The 15,888-nt window shown below is 44.3% G+C and overlaps 1 protein-coding gene across 1 annotated transcript in view; it reads left to right on the top strand.

Moving 5' to 3' along the window:
* The window catches only part of AGBL1 (AGBL carboxypeptidase 1), a 657,523-nt gene that overhangs the window by 333,847 nt on the left and 307,788 nt on the right, over positions 1–15,888 (top strand). Inside the window, exon 20 of the mRNA XM_044232424.1 lies at positions 6,146–6,322. Coding sequence (XP_044088359.1) covers positions 6,146–6,322 — 177 coding nt within the window. The remainder of the gene's footprint in view (positions 1–6,145; positions 6,323–15,888) is intronic.

The raw sequence follows: 15,888 nt of genomic DNA on the forward strand, positions 1-15,888 counted from the left end.
ATGGTAGTTGGTTATTTTAATATTCCTCTCAGTAAGCAATAGAACAACCAAACAGAAAATTAGTAACTAGAGAAGACATGACCTGATTGGTACATAGGATTGATATATATATAACAATTCTTAAAACAGAAGAATATACATTGTCTTTGAGTCAGAATTATCCTAGGTAGACCTTATACTAGACCATACAAGTATGTTCATTTGCCATGACAGAATTAAACTTTGGATCAACTTCTGTAAGATTCTGGGAGATGTCTGAATATTTGGAAATTAAACAACGTACTCAAAAATAACTGCTGGGCCAGAGAAGAAATCAGAAGGAAATTAGAAAATGTCCTAAAATGAATAAAAGTAAAAATACAATATATCAAAAGTATGGTGTGTAGTTAAAATAGTGCTTAGAGAAAAGTTGTAGCTTTGAATGCTTCTATTAGAAAGGTGGAAAGAGGGCGCCTGGGTGGCTCAGTGGGTTAAGCCTCTGCCTTCGGCTCAGGTCGTGATCTCAGGGTCCTGGGATCGAGTCCCGCATCGGGCTCTCTGCTCAGCAGGGAGCCTGCTTCCCTCTCTCTCTCTGCCTGCCTCTCCATCTACTTGTGATTTCTCTCTGTAAATAAATAAATAAAATCTTAAAAAAAAAAAAAAAAAAGAAAGGTGGAAAGATCTAGGGCACCTTGGTGGCTCAGATAGTTAAGTGTCTGCCTTCAGCCCAGGTCATGATCCCAGGTCCTGGGATCGAGTCCCACGTGAGGCTCCTGGCTCAGTGGGAGTCTGCCTCTCCCTCCCCCTCTGCCTCTCCCTCCCCCTCTGCCTCTCCCCCAATAAAGAGAGATAAACTACCGGTATATGCAAAAACATAAACTTAAAAATAAATCAGAGGCAAACAAAAAAATGTAGGGTTCGATTTATGTGACATTTCCAAAAAAGTAAAAAATTATAGAGTAAAGAAGCAGATCAGGGGTTGCCTTGGGCAGGATTGACTGGAATGAACATAAAAGACATGTCTTTATGGTGACAAAAGTGTTCAAAAACTGGATTATTGATAATGGCTGCAAAACTCTGTACATTTCCTAAAAATCATCGCATTGTTCACATGCCTCAATAAAGCTGGTACACGTATTTTTAAAAAGTAAACATTCATTGATTATGTACCATGTGCCCGGCACTATGCTAGGTATTTATGTAATGAAGCTGAGCAGAGCATGGATTTCTAAGAAATAGCATTTGGGGAAAGAGGTAGAATATCAGAAACTTAAAAGGACAGAAAAAATACGTTCAAGAATGGAAATATTAGGAGGTAACACAGAGAAGACTGATTAACTCTCTATTGGTGCGGAGTTGAGTAGATGATCCCGACGGACAAATGTCTGAGGGGCAGATAGGAGCGGTGTTAGGACGTTCCCTGAAAAAAAAAAAAAAAAAAAAATATATATATATATATATATATATATATATAAATGATTTTTAACTAAGTTTGATTTTAAGAGAAATCTGAAGAAACGGAGTGACGTGAATTTTGTGATAATTAAAATTTGAGCCTTAAAGAATTTTAACCGCTAGTTGCGGATCACAGTGGATTGAGGGAGATAGATTGAGATGCGTTGTTCAGCACCTCTGCCTGGGAAGCATCTCTTGTTGGTGACCTTTCCTGGCGTTGATCTTTCTCCGAAGCTTCCAGCTGGGAACATCTGCAAGGAGACCACCGGGGCACCCACTCAGTCTTAATCTTCCCAACGACTGTGTATTCTCGAATAGGGTATGCTTAAGCAGTGTTTATGGAGTGAATAGGGACTTTGAACAGCACCCCATTTCCCACGTGAGGGAGGGGAGGCGCAGAGATGAGCAGAAATGTCCAACGGTCCCACAGGTAGCAAGAGCTGGGATGGGGCCCCGGGTGACTCAACGCCAGGGCTCGCCTCCGGTGCTGACCTCAGTGGTCTTCTAGAGCATGTGCTCAGTGAGACAGAAGCTAAACTGAGAGTCTCCTGCTCTGTAGTTCAGGATGAAAGAGGAGGTCAAAACGGGAAGGAATCCTCCTTGGGTGCTTAGTAAACAGATTATCTCAGTGAGGAGAAGGGAAATCTACAAAGCAAAGAGAGGTCTTCAGAGCTGTTTTTTCCATCTCGGAAGTTTGACATTTTGAGCAGAGCGACTCCCCTCTCTTCTAAAACCTTCACCCATCAGCAAAGTCTGCTCTTAAGAGCACAATAAACACTGCACGTTTACTGAAGGTGCCCATGGCTTTGCCCCTTCGCTCAAGGTCGGGTCTAGTCCTACCCCTCCCCCTTCAATGATGACAAAAATGAGGGTTAGCAGAGTTAAACGACTGCTCCAACTCAAACCGTGGAGTGTGAACCCCAGATTTTATACTTTTGACCCCTAGTCCCAGCCAGGTCCTTGCCCCATGCTTAATTCAGAGGAGAGAGAAGACATTTGAGTTCTGTAGGGTCGACCACAGGGAACCGGAGCCCCAGAGATGGCCTCTCCCTCGAAATGAGCCCTGAGCTGGGAGCTGTCTGGGGAGTTCGTAGTCAGCACATCTTTGAGAGTTATATTTTCTGTGAATTTGGGAAGCCAGACAGGGCTTGGAAGAGTCCGCAGAAAGCAGATGAATTGAAATGCAACTCGGGCTTCTACGGTATGCCTCAAAACCGGAATTAATGAATCAGGATCCTCCCCTCCCCCATCAGCGGAGGCTGCTCTTGACCCAGATGCTCCTGGAAAGATGGGATTCAGTGTCTGTGGGGATGCAGATGACTCTCAGCGCTGCTTCATGTCTAGTCTTTTGATCCCTGCTGGGTCTGTGTTGAGACCACACTGAAGGCCACCTCCTGGGCCACACCCTGTGTGTGTCCATTCTGCCATTCATTCCTTGTATCTCTTTACAGTCTATGGGATTATAATACTTACTGAAGAAGTAGTTCTTGGCAGTGGTTAGACTAAGCTCATGTGATCTATGTCAGAACATCTGGGTTGACATTCTGGATTTGCCCTTACTATCTCTGTGACCCTTGAAAAGAGACTTGACGGGTCTCTATATTATGAGATAATAACAGAACTTACTCCGAAGACTTGCAATGATTAAAAGAGCTAATGCATGTAAAATACATAGTGAGTGTCCAATGGAAAGGTATCTATTATAATTTTCAAGCTTTGGAAACCCAGATTAAGTTTAAGGGCTCAGAGCAAGCAGGAGGGAAAGAGTTGAGCGTCCCAAGTCTTTTCCCACCCAAGATGGGGGAGATCCCTGGGAGCACTGAAACAAGGCCTCGTGGGTCCGTTCACACACACAGTTCATCTGCGCCTCGTTCATTTACAAAACAGAGCAAGGCCGTCTCCAGCTGTTAGAGCTGTCATTATCTTCCTTTCTCGCTTGCCATAGATCAGTTTGTGTGAAATCAAGAGATATAGAATCAGGAGTTGACTGTCAATGCTGTAGTAGTTTTGGAATCCATTATTTAATGAATGGATAAATGATTGCTGTGGGTATATAGGAGGGGTACTCCGACTGCACCTTGTGAATGAGGGGATCACAGCTTGTAGAGCTTTCCAAGAGACACGCCGTTAAATTGAACGTGTGGTCATTTGCACAGGGGATATGTGAATTAAGAAAATCAGGGTCGCTTAAGAAAGAAAGGAGAGATCATTTAAATAATGTGCAATTAGAATTTTTACAGCAAGGTGAAACATTGATAAGTTAAAACTATTTTCAAGTTTTTTAAATCACTTTAGTTGAGATATATATAGATATAGATATAGATACACACACATACACTCTATGTGTTTCATATATATATGTATATGGTGTATTTATGTCCAAGCAGTCCCCTAAGGGTCTGGGCGAGCAGATTCTATTTATTTCAGCAACTAATTATGGAGTGCTCTCAATGGCTGCACATCTGGGTGTAGAGATTTTCCTGTGAATGAGAGACAGACCTGCCCTATGGAGCTCCTGGACTGCAGAGAAGATAGAAAATAAAGAGCTAATTACATGAACATTAATTTTACTGTAATTGTGGTGAACACTTTGAAGGAGAAAAGCAGGGTGAAGGAATCACAGGGAGAGGGGGACAAGGGTGGAGAGATGAAACCAGTTATGGGGGCAATTGTGGAAACTCAAGTGAGGACATTAGCAGCTCAGTTTCCTTGCTCAGATGCTGCTGCAAGTCTGCAAGCTGTGTGGGAACATAAAGATCATACTAAATTACATGAATAACTGTGTTACATTACACATATATCATAGGTAATTTATAATATAATTAACAATTGTATTGTTATAGTAATGTAATTAAGTTATAGCAAACATGGCGACAGTAAGAACCCAGGGATAGTAAAAGATCTGTTCAATGTCCTAGGAATTCACAAAATTGAATTTCTTTTTTTTTTTTTAAGATTTAAAAAATTTATTTGTGAGAGAGAGAGGGGGAAAAAGAGAAAGTACAACCAGAGGGAGTGGCAGGTAGAGACCACCCAGGCATCCCATAAAATTGCATTTCTTTAAAAATCATTTCTTAATTCATATTCTCATCCTGCTGCTCCGCCTTCTCCCCATAATTTGTCCAAAAGCCTGAGGTTTCACTGTTATCAAATGTACATAATTTTATATTATGTGCTAGTGTGTGGATATTCTGTGAACAGTGAAGTAGAAAAATCTTCTTGCTAATATCGCAGAAATTTGGGACTATCTAGGTCCAGCATTTCCACTAACCCAGGGACCTGATGTGCTATCATATCTTGAGTCATTGTCCTTGGATGGGGGAGATCTGGTGACTAGGAGCCCCTTCTCTGTCAATCAGAGAGTGGCAAGGATCTACAGATGCTTTCTTGACTTTAGGAAATGGTGGTCTAGAAGAACGCAGAGAAGAGGGGTGCCTGGGTGGCTCAGTCGGTTAAGCATCCAACTCTCGGTTTCGGCTCAGGTCGTGATCAGGCCCCACGTTATGGGCTCTGCGCTCAGCACAGAGTCTGCAGAAAATTATCAGCAGACTGATAATTCCTCCCCCTCTGCCTCTCCCTGCTTTCTATTGTGTGTGCCCTCTCTTTCTCAAATAAATAAATAAAATCATATATGTATATGTGTGTATATATATATGAACCCAGAGAGGACGTACATTAGAACCCAGAGAGGGCATACATTTTTAATGATTTTATTTATTTATTTGACAGAGAGAGACACACAGTGAGAGAGGGAATACGAGCAGGGGAGGCAGGAGAGGGAGAAGCAGGCTTCCTACGGAACAGGAAGCCTGATGTGGGACTTGATCCCAGGATGGTGGTACCATGATCTGGGCCGAAGGCAGATGCTTAACAACTGAACTGTCCAGACGCCCCCAGAAAAGGCATATTTTTTAGACTTTTGTAACTGGCCCAGCCTCAGATTTATGGATCACAAGATGAGACAGGAAGGGCGCCTGGGTGGCTTAGGTAAGCATCCTCCTTTGGCTGGTGGGATGATCCCAGGGTCCTGGGATCGAGCCTCATGGGTCTCCCTGATCAGTGGGGATCCTGCTTCTCCCTCTGCCCCTGCCCCTCCCTTTGTTTATTCTCTCTCTCTCTCTGTGTCATGAATAAAATCTTTAACAAACAAACAAAGTGGGGACTAGAAAGCTCATTTTGGCAGTCATACTCTTTCAGGAAACTTTATATGTGATCCCCCAGTGGTTATCGGTGACTTGTATACCTGGGATAAATGAACAGTCCCTAGTCTGACTTAGAGCTGGGAAACCGTGAGATTGGGGGGGTCACTCTGAACCTCAGTCCCTGTGGCATCTGTGGCTTTCCATGGAGCTCAGAACAGTGATGCATGAGCCTGAGTGTCCAGTGTCCATGCGACATTGGCCCACGGGGATGCTGAAACCCAGACCTGAAAGACTGTGGTCTTTGGGGTTGGCCCACTTGGCATTTGGCTCCCATGCCAGCCTCTTTGTAGTTGGACTCATGCTATTTCTTTCTTGCTTTTCTAAGTCTCAATTTCCTCATTTAAGAGCAAAAAGCGACAAACCCTTGGCGTCTCTTTCTTCAGGATGATGTAACAGTTGCAGCTGTATATATTAAGTGATTGATAGACTGAGATGCATAATAAATGTTGAGATGTTAATTTTTATGATGCTCTTCCCCAACTCATCACGACTTTATTTTTTTATCGTAGACTCTTCCCAAAATCCTTGATAAGCTCGCCCCAGCATTCACGATGAGTAGCTGCAGCTTCCTCGTGGAGAAATCCCGAGCCTCCACGGCCCGGGTGGTGGTGTGGAGAGAGATGGGGGTGTCCAAAAGCTACACCATGGAGAGCAGCTACTGTGGTTGCAACCAGGGACCCTATCAGGTATGTGAGACTCTGGCATCCATATGCTTTCCGGCAACAATATACCTTAAGGGTGGGGAGAGGCTGTCAAAGACCACTCGTTTCTTTCTTCTCTCCTGGGAGTGGAAGAAGCCTCCAGGTAGTCTGGCCCAGTGACCTGATCTTGCAGAACTAGCTCAACGATTGCCTTCCCTGGCAGCCCTGTCTGTGTTGATCCTGCCAGCAGTTTGTACGTGCCTGCTGATTTGCTTTCTCAATCATCTGCCCTTGCCAGCAAGGGGCAGGGAGCCTCCCTCAGACACGTATCCCCAGCTTTCCTGGAACCTCTGCCTGGCCCTGTGTGATGCACGGGGCTCCCTTGTTACCCCCTGCACCAGTCAACCAAGCTCCCCTTGCATCACCGTGGTTTGGTGGCCGTGATTTGGTGCATAGAGAGTGAGCTTTCCATCCAGATATTTTATGCCTCTAGCCTCCGTGCTTCTCTACATCAGCAGCTCGCTATTACCCTCTGTCATCAGAGTGCACAGAAGTGACTACCTGACATGCGTCTCCCCAACATGAGTGGATCTGGGACTCAGGCTCTGGTGTCAAGGGAAAGGCTCCTATAAATCATATTCTTTCTACAGCTATATTAACTGCATGAGCAGCTGGAGAGCTGCTGTAGCGGGCTATTCTAGCCGTTCTTCCCACTCCCCCACTAGAGGAGCATAAATAAGGGACACTGTGACAGTGCCATTGTAATAGATTCTTTTAAATTTGTTAGGTGAGCTGACAGCCTTCCATTCAACCCCAAGGATACCTGGACCTTATGAGCATTAAGGCTTGTTGTGTTGGCTTTGATATTCTCCTAGAACAGCCAGAAAGCACTTGGCATCTACATGGTCCTGTGCTTGTGAAAATCTTGTTAGCTATCAAAGGGAGTATAGGGAGTGACAGGTGAGGAATATTACCTAACTTCCCACCTGGCCAAGGTTTTTTTTTGGTTTTTTTTTGTTTTTTTTTTTTTTGATACACAGGGCTACTGAACCACCAGCTTTGACCTATTAATTCTGTTAAATAACCGGTTTGTTTAAGCAGTTGCTAAAAATAAATGTTGTGTTATTGAATTAATAAATTATTAGATTGAATTAGTCCACTTTACCCACATGAATGTCGATGCAGAATAAGAAGAGAGTATCGGAGCGGCCTAGGTAGGGGTCAGGCACCAACAGACCTCACTTTTCCATTTATCAGCAATGCCACAAGCCACATACCGCTATGAACCTGCGTGTCACGTATCAGATATTGATAATCTTAGGGATTCCTTTCCTCCCCACTGCACAAGAGTTTTGTAAAGGCCAAAAGAAAATTCAGATAGGAATGCAACTTGGAGGTTATATCATCACTAATAGGTTCAGTCTCTTGGCATTCAAAACCTGTAGGATGGGGAAAAATAAGCTTGGGGTATTGTGACTCGAAGGCATTATGGATATAGACTTGTTTCCCTCTAGCTGTGTGCCTCTTAATGGATAAGGGCCAGTCACTTGTTTAAAGGACAAATACATGCATCATTAACAGATCTATTGGATTGGTGACTTTCATTGACCTTGTTTCTCCAAGCCCCCATTCAGACTAAGAGCTTCTGGTCAGATAAGCATCAATGCCATTCACCATAAGTCAACTAGAAACTCAAAGTCCTCTGGAGTTGTTGTTTATAAACTAAATGAATCTTGGGTTCAGGTCCCTACCCTACCCCCCCTTGCCCAAAATCTGCCATGTAACAAACACAGGGGCTGCCAGAAATGACAAAGAATGGAAGAAGCTTGCCCAGTGGGATGGCTTTCACCTATCAGCCCAGCTTGCCCTGGGAAATTGTCCACGTGGCTTTTGCACGAGTCTTTGTAGGAAAGGATGGAGAACGAATTGGCTAGAGAAAAGCGCTAACAGTGCCAGACCTGGTTTTGCTTTAACAGTCCCGTTCTCTATATGAAACACCTCTCCGAGTGGATTGGTTTTCTCTTTCCCTTTGTTTCTCTATCCTTACAAACATTGTAGAGTCACTGAGCAGAGTCGCAGACAGTGAGTAAGAGAATGGTAAATAATTTTACATATGGGGGGGTACCCCAGGGGAAGGAAGGCAGCCCAGGGTTGGGTGTTTTGGTGATTTTGTTTGAGGTATATAATGAAGTCTATGAGCTATAAAGCAGCATAGAAATTTCCATCCTGAACATATTGCAAATGATTTTTGTACATTGAGAAGCTTAGTCCCAATTGAGTCCTGAGGTTATTATTCTAAGGTCATCTTTCCATTTTTTGTTCAGCATTACCATTTATCCAAAAGATGGAGGACACTTAAATACACCCAGGAGGGGCATTCCTTCCTTCCTTCATAAGAATATAAATATTTTTGCAGTTTCTCTGGTTAACACGGCTTTAAAGTAGTTCCAATCATTTCTCCCCCAGCACACTAAGTACCTGATTTGTTAGTATTGAAATGAAATATCATTTCTTACAGTGACATTTATGTTGGAACTGCATTAAAGAACATAAGCTATTGCCTTCGAATAATTATTATTAATATGATATTTTTTCTTCTATTTTCCAGTCTATACTTGGCTAATCTTAAAAAAAAAAACAAACCCAAAAAACAAAAAAACCCAACTCCCTTTTGTTTCTTTGCAATATGGTCTCTATTACCAGGTTATACACTTAGATCCATAATTTGTGTTTAATGTGAAAGTCCCACCCACTGAGAGATGGGCCCAAAGCTATTGAGGCTGTTGAGGGGAAAAGCCAAAATGGAATCATCCATCCCCTTGGGGCTCATTTTTTTTAGAGGTCCCCAGTCTACATAGATAGCCGTGTGCTTCCCACTGAGTGTTTGTGACCTGGGGTCACATCCACGGTGTGTGGGCACATACAAAGGCATGTGACCGGGCCCCATGGGCTGCTTGTGGCCTAGGAGGACAGTATGAGTATTCCCACCCAAGCAGGCTCTCCGTGCGCTCATTGGCAATGCGGCGGACTTGTGGACAGAGGGGGTCTGAGAGGAAGGACAGAGCTGGGAGACTCAGGGAGGTCTAAAGGTCTCAGCTAATATATATAGCCCCCACCTGCACTGCCTCCCGTGAGCCCTCCAGCAACCCATCTGCTCCGTCGCCGACAGAGGGGCTTTTCAGTGACCCAGACCTGTTCAAGTCACAGTATTGCCTATAATCCTTCAGGGTGTCAAGAGAAATTCTAGCTCCTTGTTATGACAGGTAAGACCTTTTACAATCTCATTCATCACTTGAATGCTCAGTACCTTCTTTAGTGTAGAGGACGTGTTGAATCTGTGTGACGGTTGACGAATGAATGGATGAGCGAACGGACAGATGGGTGGCGATTTCCAGGCAGAGTCAGAGGAGTATCCTCTCTGCCCAGAGATCACTAGAAAAAGGGGGGACTGCCATGGTCCAAATGTGATTAGAAGCCACTTTCAAGTGGAGATTCTTAGTCACTGTAGTGGGTAGTCATGGAAGAGGTGTGAGCGAGAGAGGGAAGTGTGTAAGAACGCAAGGCAGAGACCTCTCTGATCGTCGCTGTCTGCGTGATGCGAGAGCCCCTCAGACGCGATACCTGGCGTGGGTTCTTGCCCAGAGTAAGGAGATTCTAGTCCAGGCGGACTCTCACTTGGCCGCCTTCTCATAACAAATGGTGGTTCAACAAAAGGAAGGCCACTCGTACAAGGTGGGGGAAATGCTTCGATGCACCTGCCAGACCCTGGACCCAGCTGCGCATTCCCAGCTGCTTACAGCTGGATACATCACCGGAATCTGTCGCCGACAGAAGTAGCCTGGACCAAAGCTGTGGCTCTTGCGGGTGAGCCTCGTGCATCTAAGGGTAGGTCTAAGGAGGGCTGGGCCTCCTAGCCCAGGCTGGGAACCGTCCACAGGGCTCTTGCAGCTCCAGAAACTCCCTGCAGGACTGCCCAGGGCCTCTGTCACAGTTGTACTGGGCTTCCGCGTCCTCCTTGCCCCACCTCTGCTTTTTGCCCCACTGACAGGAGCTGTTCTGGTGCGTGTGCCCCCAAAACCCTTCCAGGGGCATCTCACACCTGTATCCCAGAATGCCAGGATTAGGCATTAGGGACTCAGTGCTCAGCTAGGGAAGATGGATTGGTGGGGATGACGTTCACGTAGGGAACTGAGTCATCTCACGTGGCTTTCCGGGCTCCCAGTGTCCTTTTATTCACACTCTGTGTCCTTAGCCGGTTAGGGAAGCCAGGCCTCCTGCTCCCTGCAGAAGTCAGGCTGCGTGTATTAGTGTCCTGTGGCTACCATCCCAAATCACCGTGAATTTGGTGGCTTACACCTGCATAAGTGCATTCTTTCACAGCGCTGGAGGCCAGAAGCCTGAAATTGGTGCCGATTACACTGTGTTCATTCTGAAGGCTCCAGGGGAGACCGTCCTGGGCCTTTCTCTTAGCTTCTGGTGTTTCTTGGCTCATAGATGTATCCCCTCTTTCTCTGTCTTCGTCCTTGCATGGCCTTCTCCACTGTGTATCCCACTGTCTTTATGACGTCTTTCCCCCACTTAAGAAGGTTATTATTGGTTTTCTTTTATTTTTTATCGAAGTATCGCCGACACATAAGTTACATTAGTCTCAGGTATGGACTATAGTGATTCAAAAACTAGACATTATTCTCCTCTTAAAAAGACACCAGACATAGTGGGTGTAGGGCCCACCATACCCTACTGTAGCCTCATCTTAGCTAATGACACCCGCAACATTCCTGTTTCCAGATCAGGTCACATCTTGCGGTTCTGAGAAGGACATGGATTTTGCGGGGGGGTGGGGAGGCACCATTCCACCTAGTATACTGGGTCAGGCAAGGAGGTACAGAATACACAGATCCAAGAACCAAAAAAGTTTTGTGTGTGTGTGTGTGTGTGTGTGTGTGTTTTAAAGATTAATCATTTGAGAGAAAGAGATGGAGGGGTAGGGGCAGACGGACACAGAAAGTGTCTTCAAGCAGACACTGCTGAGTGCAGAGCACAGAGCCCAACATGGGGCTCAACACGGACTTCAATCCCAGGGTCCTGAGATCATGACCTGAGCCAAAACCAAGAGTCAGGCACTCAACCAACTGAACCACCCAGGCACCCCCCCAAAAAAGTTTTTATTTCTGTCTTCCCATTGCCAGGCTGTGCTCCATGTCACATGGGATGTTTTAGAACCAAGATTTGAACCCAGGAGGATTGGCCCTGGAGTCTTGGCTCTTAGCCCTGTGCTTTCTGCCTAGTAGGATGTCACTGGGGAAAGTAACCCCGGGCTTTGGAAGCAGGAGACCTGGCTTCCGCTTTAGGCTGTCACTAAGTGGACCTGCAGCAACGTGTTTCTTAGTTGTAATCGAAAAACGTAATTAGAACGAAGAAATGGGCAGGGGCTCTGCTGAAATCATGCTTGGGCAAGGCTGCCTTTGCTGGGTATCTGAGGAGTTATGGATCCCCTAGACCAGGTGACCAGGCTCGATTCTGAAACCCCAAAGAATCTTCTGTGGCACATTCTGGGTACATGTTTTTAGGGAGAAAGTATTGAGCTTTTAGCACAAATTAGCTAATTGTCAGAAGACTTTGTTCTTTTACATCCCTCCACCTGCCTATTTAAAATTTTTTTTTTTTTTTTTTTTTACCTTAGCAGAGTAAATGAAGAGAAATTGGAAGGATGATATATGTAGTATGGCTTCCCTCACCACAGAAGGTGGGGGAAGCGGAGCTGGTCTTCAGGAAAATTCCTACTTAAGTTTACATTAGTCAACCTCCTAGTTGCTTTCTGTGCTCACTTCACTCCGTGGTGACTTCTCTCCTTGGCCCATGAGCAAATGATGGCTCTCAACAGCTCCTTGGGCTGGCACAGCCTTTATTTGAGGACATCTCTCTGCCCCAAGTGTCCTAAGCTCCAGAATTGCCTCTCTCCCAGGGTATACACATACATTCTTTCTCTCTCCACCGCACACCCATGTGTGTGTATCACACATACATATGCGGCCGTACATACATACCAGTGGTTCTGAATGATGGCTTCATGGGGGCATAACTTAACTGCTTAGTGTGGGCACTTGTGTCAGAGTTCCAAGGAGGGCTCTGCATTTAGCAGTCATGACCTTGAGACACTTATCTGTCCTCTGTGACTTTGGTTGTAAAAGTGGTATTCCTCACAGTTCCTACTTACAGAAATGTGATAAAGACTATATGAGCTACTGCTTATAAAACATTTAGTGCTATTTTCATACTAGACACTCAATACCTTTTATTCTTGTCTTCTTATTGATTGTATGTGAGAATATTTAACGGTGATTTTCTTTTTTATTTTAAACACAGATGATTAGAACCCCAACCCTTAGCCATAATTGTCTTATTCATACCTTCTTGATTAGAACCATTGAGGTTGGAGATTAGGTCTCTGTGATTTTATTCAACTTAATAGGAAGCCAGGGTTGAGAACCATAGGTTTTGGCTTTTATAGAGACTCATATCCATATACCAATATTAATAGATTTAGTTATATCAAAGCCATTTCTGTGTGTATTACCTTGACATTTCCTCTACTGCCTACTCTTTATTCTACAAACTTCCTACATAATCTGTCCCGTATTATAGCCAATTTATGTGAGGCCCTAGGAAAGGGAAGGGGATTTGTGAGCCTGAGTATAGGGGAAGAGAGGAAGGCAGGAATGAAGAGTGGAGCTCAGGACAGGAAACAGATTTGAATTCCTCCAAAGGTTGCTGAATTTAAAAGCCTATACTAATCATGAGTATAACTCAAGAATGCATTTTGGATCAGCGTTCTCTTGCAATCCATTTCTTTGTTCAAGGGCTGCCTCATACAGCATTTGACTCTTTCTGAGCTCTGAATGGGAGTGGGGGTAGGAGATCGCTTAATTTCATTAATGTAATCTGAGGCGTAGTATTTCTCAAACTTTAATGTGCATAGGAATTACCTAGGGGTCTTATATGATGCCAGTTTCTGAAGCATGTCTCCACGTGATCTGGGGTATGGCCCAGAAGTCCACATTTTATTGAGCACCCTTGAAGTTTCAGATTCTGGTGACCCAGGGGTTATTTGCTGAGAAATGGGGTGAGTTGCTAATTTTTGCAATTTCTGGTTTTGTTTGCTTGCCCCTGATCTCCTTTGGATAATTTTCTATGGCTTTTGTCTTAAAGTCAGAAAGTCTCAAATTCTCTGGTTCCCCCCACCCTTGTGCGTGTGTGTGCGTGTGTGTGCGTGTGTGTGTTTCATCTGTGCTTTTTGGTTGTTGGCTTAGCCCTCCCACAAGAGTTGCATTTAAAAACTGTTTCTATCCCAATAAGAGTTTAAAAATGTTTTCGTTTGTTTGTTTTTCTAGCTCCTGGGACGTCCCCAGGTCAAGATTTCTTAAATTGCTTATGGAACAAAAGAGTGTAGGAACAGATACAATTACATACAAACTTGTCTGTTGGCCTATGTGTACATTTCTCTGGGGGAGAGAATTTATGGTTTCTCAGGCATACTTGAAAGGGTGGATGACCCTAAAGTGATTAAGGCCTCATGCCTTAGTGTCCTGAACCCAAGATCTCCAGGAGGCCCTTCACAGCTTCCTGGTCTCTGCTCTTGATTCAGCTCTAGAAGTGCTTGGCTTGCCTTTGTGAAAGTCAGACAGAGTCTGTCCCTCACTGACTACGTCTCCTACTTATCAAGGAGCACAAGAGCAATGATGCAGCTCGTTAAGTGTGCACTGAGCTCCTTCCTTCTGGATTTTGTGTGATTACACGGGACACCAGTCTCTCCAGGATGATGCCGCTCACGGATGCTGGTTCTGAGTGGCCGTAGCCTCAGCTTCCACTGGGCCTTGTGAGAGATGCAGAATCCCGGGCTGCACAGACCGCCTCGAGATCTACATTTTAACAAGATCCTCAGGTAACCCGTGTCCCTAGGAAAGGCCGAGAAGCACCGAGTTAGAGCACCCATCGTCTGCAGGGAGGTGAGATAGGGTTAGGGCTCCGGAGAGGGAAGTTGGGGAGTTCTACGTTTTTTTACTGGGGCAAGGACATTGTTTCCAGAGTTTTTGTGAGCTAGAATGAGATGCTGTGTGTGAATGGGACTTAAAAATTACAAGTGACCCTTAGTAAGAGATATTCTGTTATCTTTGCCAACACTTGAATGCTAGATGAGTGTTCTGCTTTTTCCCTCTACCATTCCCCCTCCATCTCCCCATCTCTCTGCTCTGACCTTCTCTGCTCTAGGGCTTTGAAAAGAGAAGGACAATTTCCCAAAAGCGTGTTTGGCCATCAGAATGCCACTCAGTCCTTCGTAAATACAAATAGGAAACACAGACCTAATCTGTCATTTTAGAGTGAGCCACTATCTGAAACATTCACCTCAATACCCTTTTCTCTCTTATTAACTGTGATTCAACAAGTGTTGCCTTGGCATTCTGTTTTTTTAAAATCTCTTTGTATATGATCTCAAAGCACATTCTGAGCCATTTATTAACTCACTGCGGGCTTAATGATGTAGTGAAATAATTGTCTCATTCTGTAGCTCTCAATTCCATAATGTATGTCAGCATTATGGTAGAATATTAAAAGGAATTAAATAAAAATCAAGAGGCAGAGATGCTAATAAGATTGCCAGCAGGGGCCTTTCTTGGGATTACTAAGGCCCTGGGAGCTGTAAATTTTAAATGCCCATTGAAGAAAATGGTTCACTCTATCAAAAAAATAAGGACAGAATCTGGCCCTTGGGATAGTCCCATGAGCCTCAAATGACCTCTGATCCTTTAAAAATAATTTGGCTTCAAAGGACCAAGAGGAAGAAAAGATGGTTTATCTCTGTAAATCTCACTTTCCCCCTGTGATCAATGTAAGTGCAATCAACAAAATACCCTAAAGGAAAGGATTTAAACCAAAGAAAGGATTACTTTAATCCAGGGTTTTATGTAGTGTGTATGATAGGAAAAAGGACCAGCCAAACCTGAGATACGTTTCTGCGGTTGCGGGGCCCGATCCCAGGACCCTGAGACTGTGACCTGAGCCAAAGGCAGAGGCTTTAACCCACTGAGCCACCCAGGCGCCCCAAAGATTTCTTTTTTTTAACACTAAGCAGTCATTCTCTTTGGCCTATATTCCTTGAATGTAAATGAGAAGAGAACATTTTAGAATACTTTGAGCCATTAGCTAGTTTTCTAGAAACTTATACCTGTTTTATTGATTCATCAACACACATTTCTTAGGTATCGACTTTGCTTTAAGCCGAAGGTTGCGACTGGGGATAGTCACAGAAAACTAAGAACACTTAGCGAAGGCCAGACACACGGTCAATTCATCTTCATTTTTCCTTTCTTTCATTCATCATTCCGTAAACATTAAAAAAAAAAAATCCAGACAATATGTTAGGTGCCAAGAACATGACAGAGTGGAATTGACAGCTTCCTCCTCTCTCAGGTTTATAGTCCAGCCAGAAAGCAGTTAATTAAGTCGGTAATAACAGCAGAGAGTAATCTGGAAACAACTGGGTGCTGTAACAGCACATGGAAGGAGATAATTTAGGGCTCGGCTAACTGTGGGGTGAATTGAATATGAATTAT

The sequence above is a fragment of the Neovison vison genome, chromosome 13 (assembly GCF_020171115.1).
Source record: "Neovison vison isolate M4711 chromosome 13, ASM_NN_V1, whole genome shotgun sequence".
Taxonomy (NCBI): Eukaryota; Metazoa; Chordata; class Mammalia; order Carnivora; family Mustelidae; genus Neogale; species Neogale vison.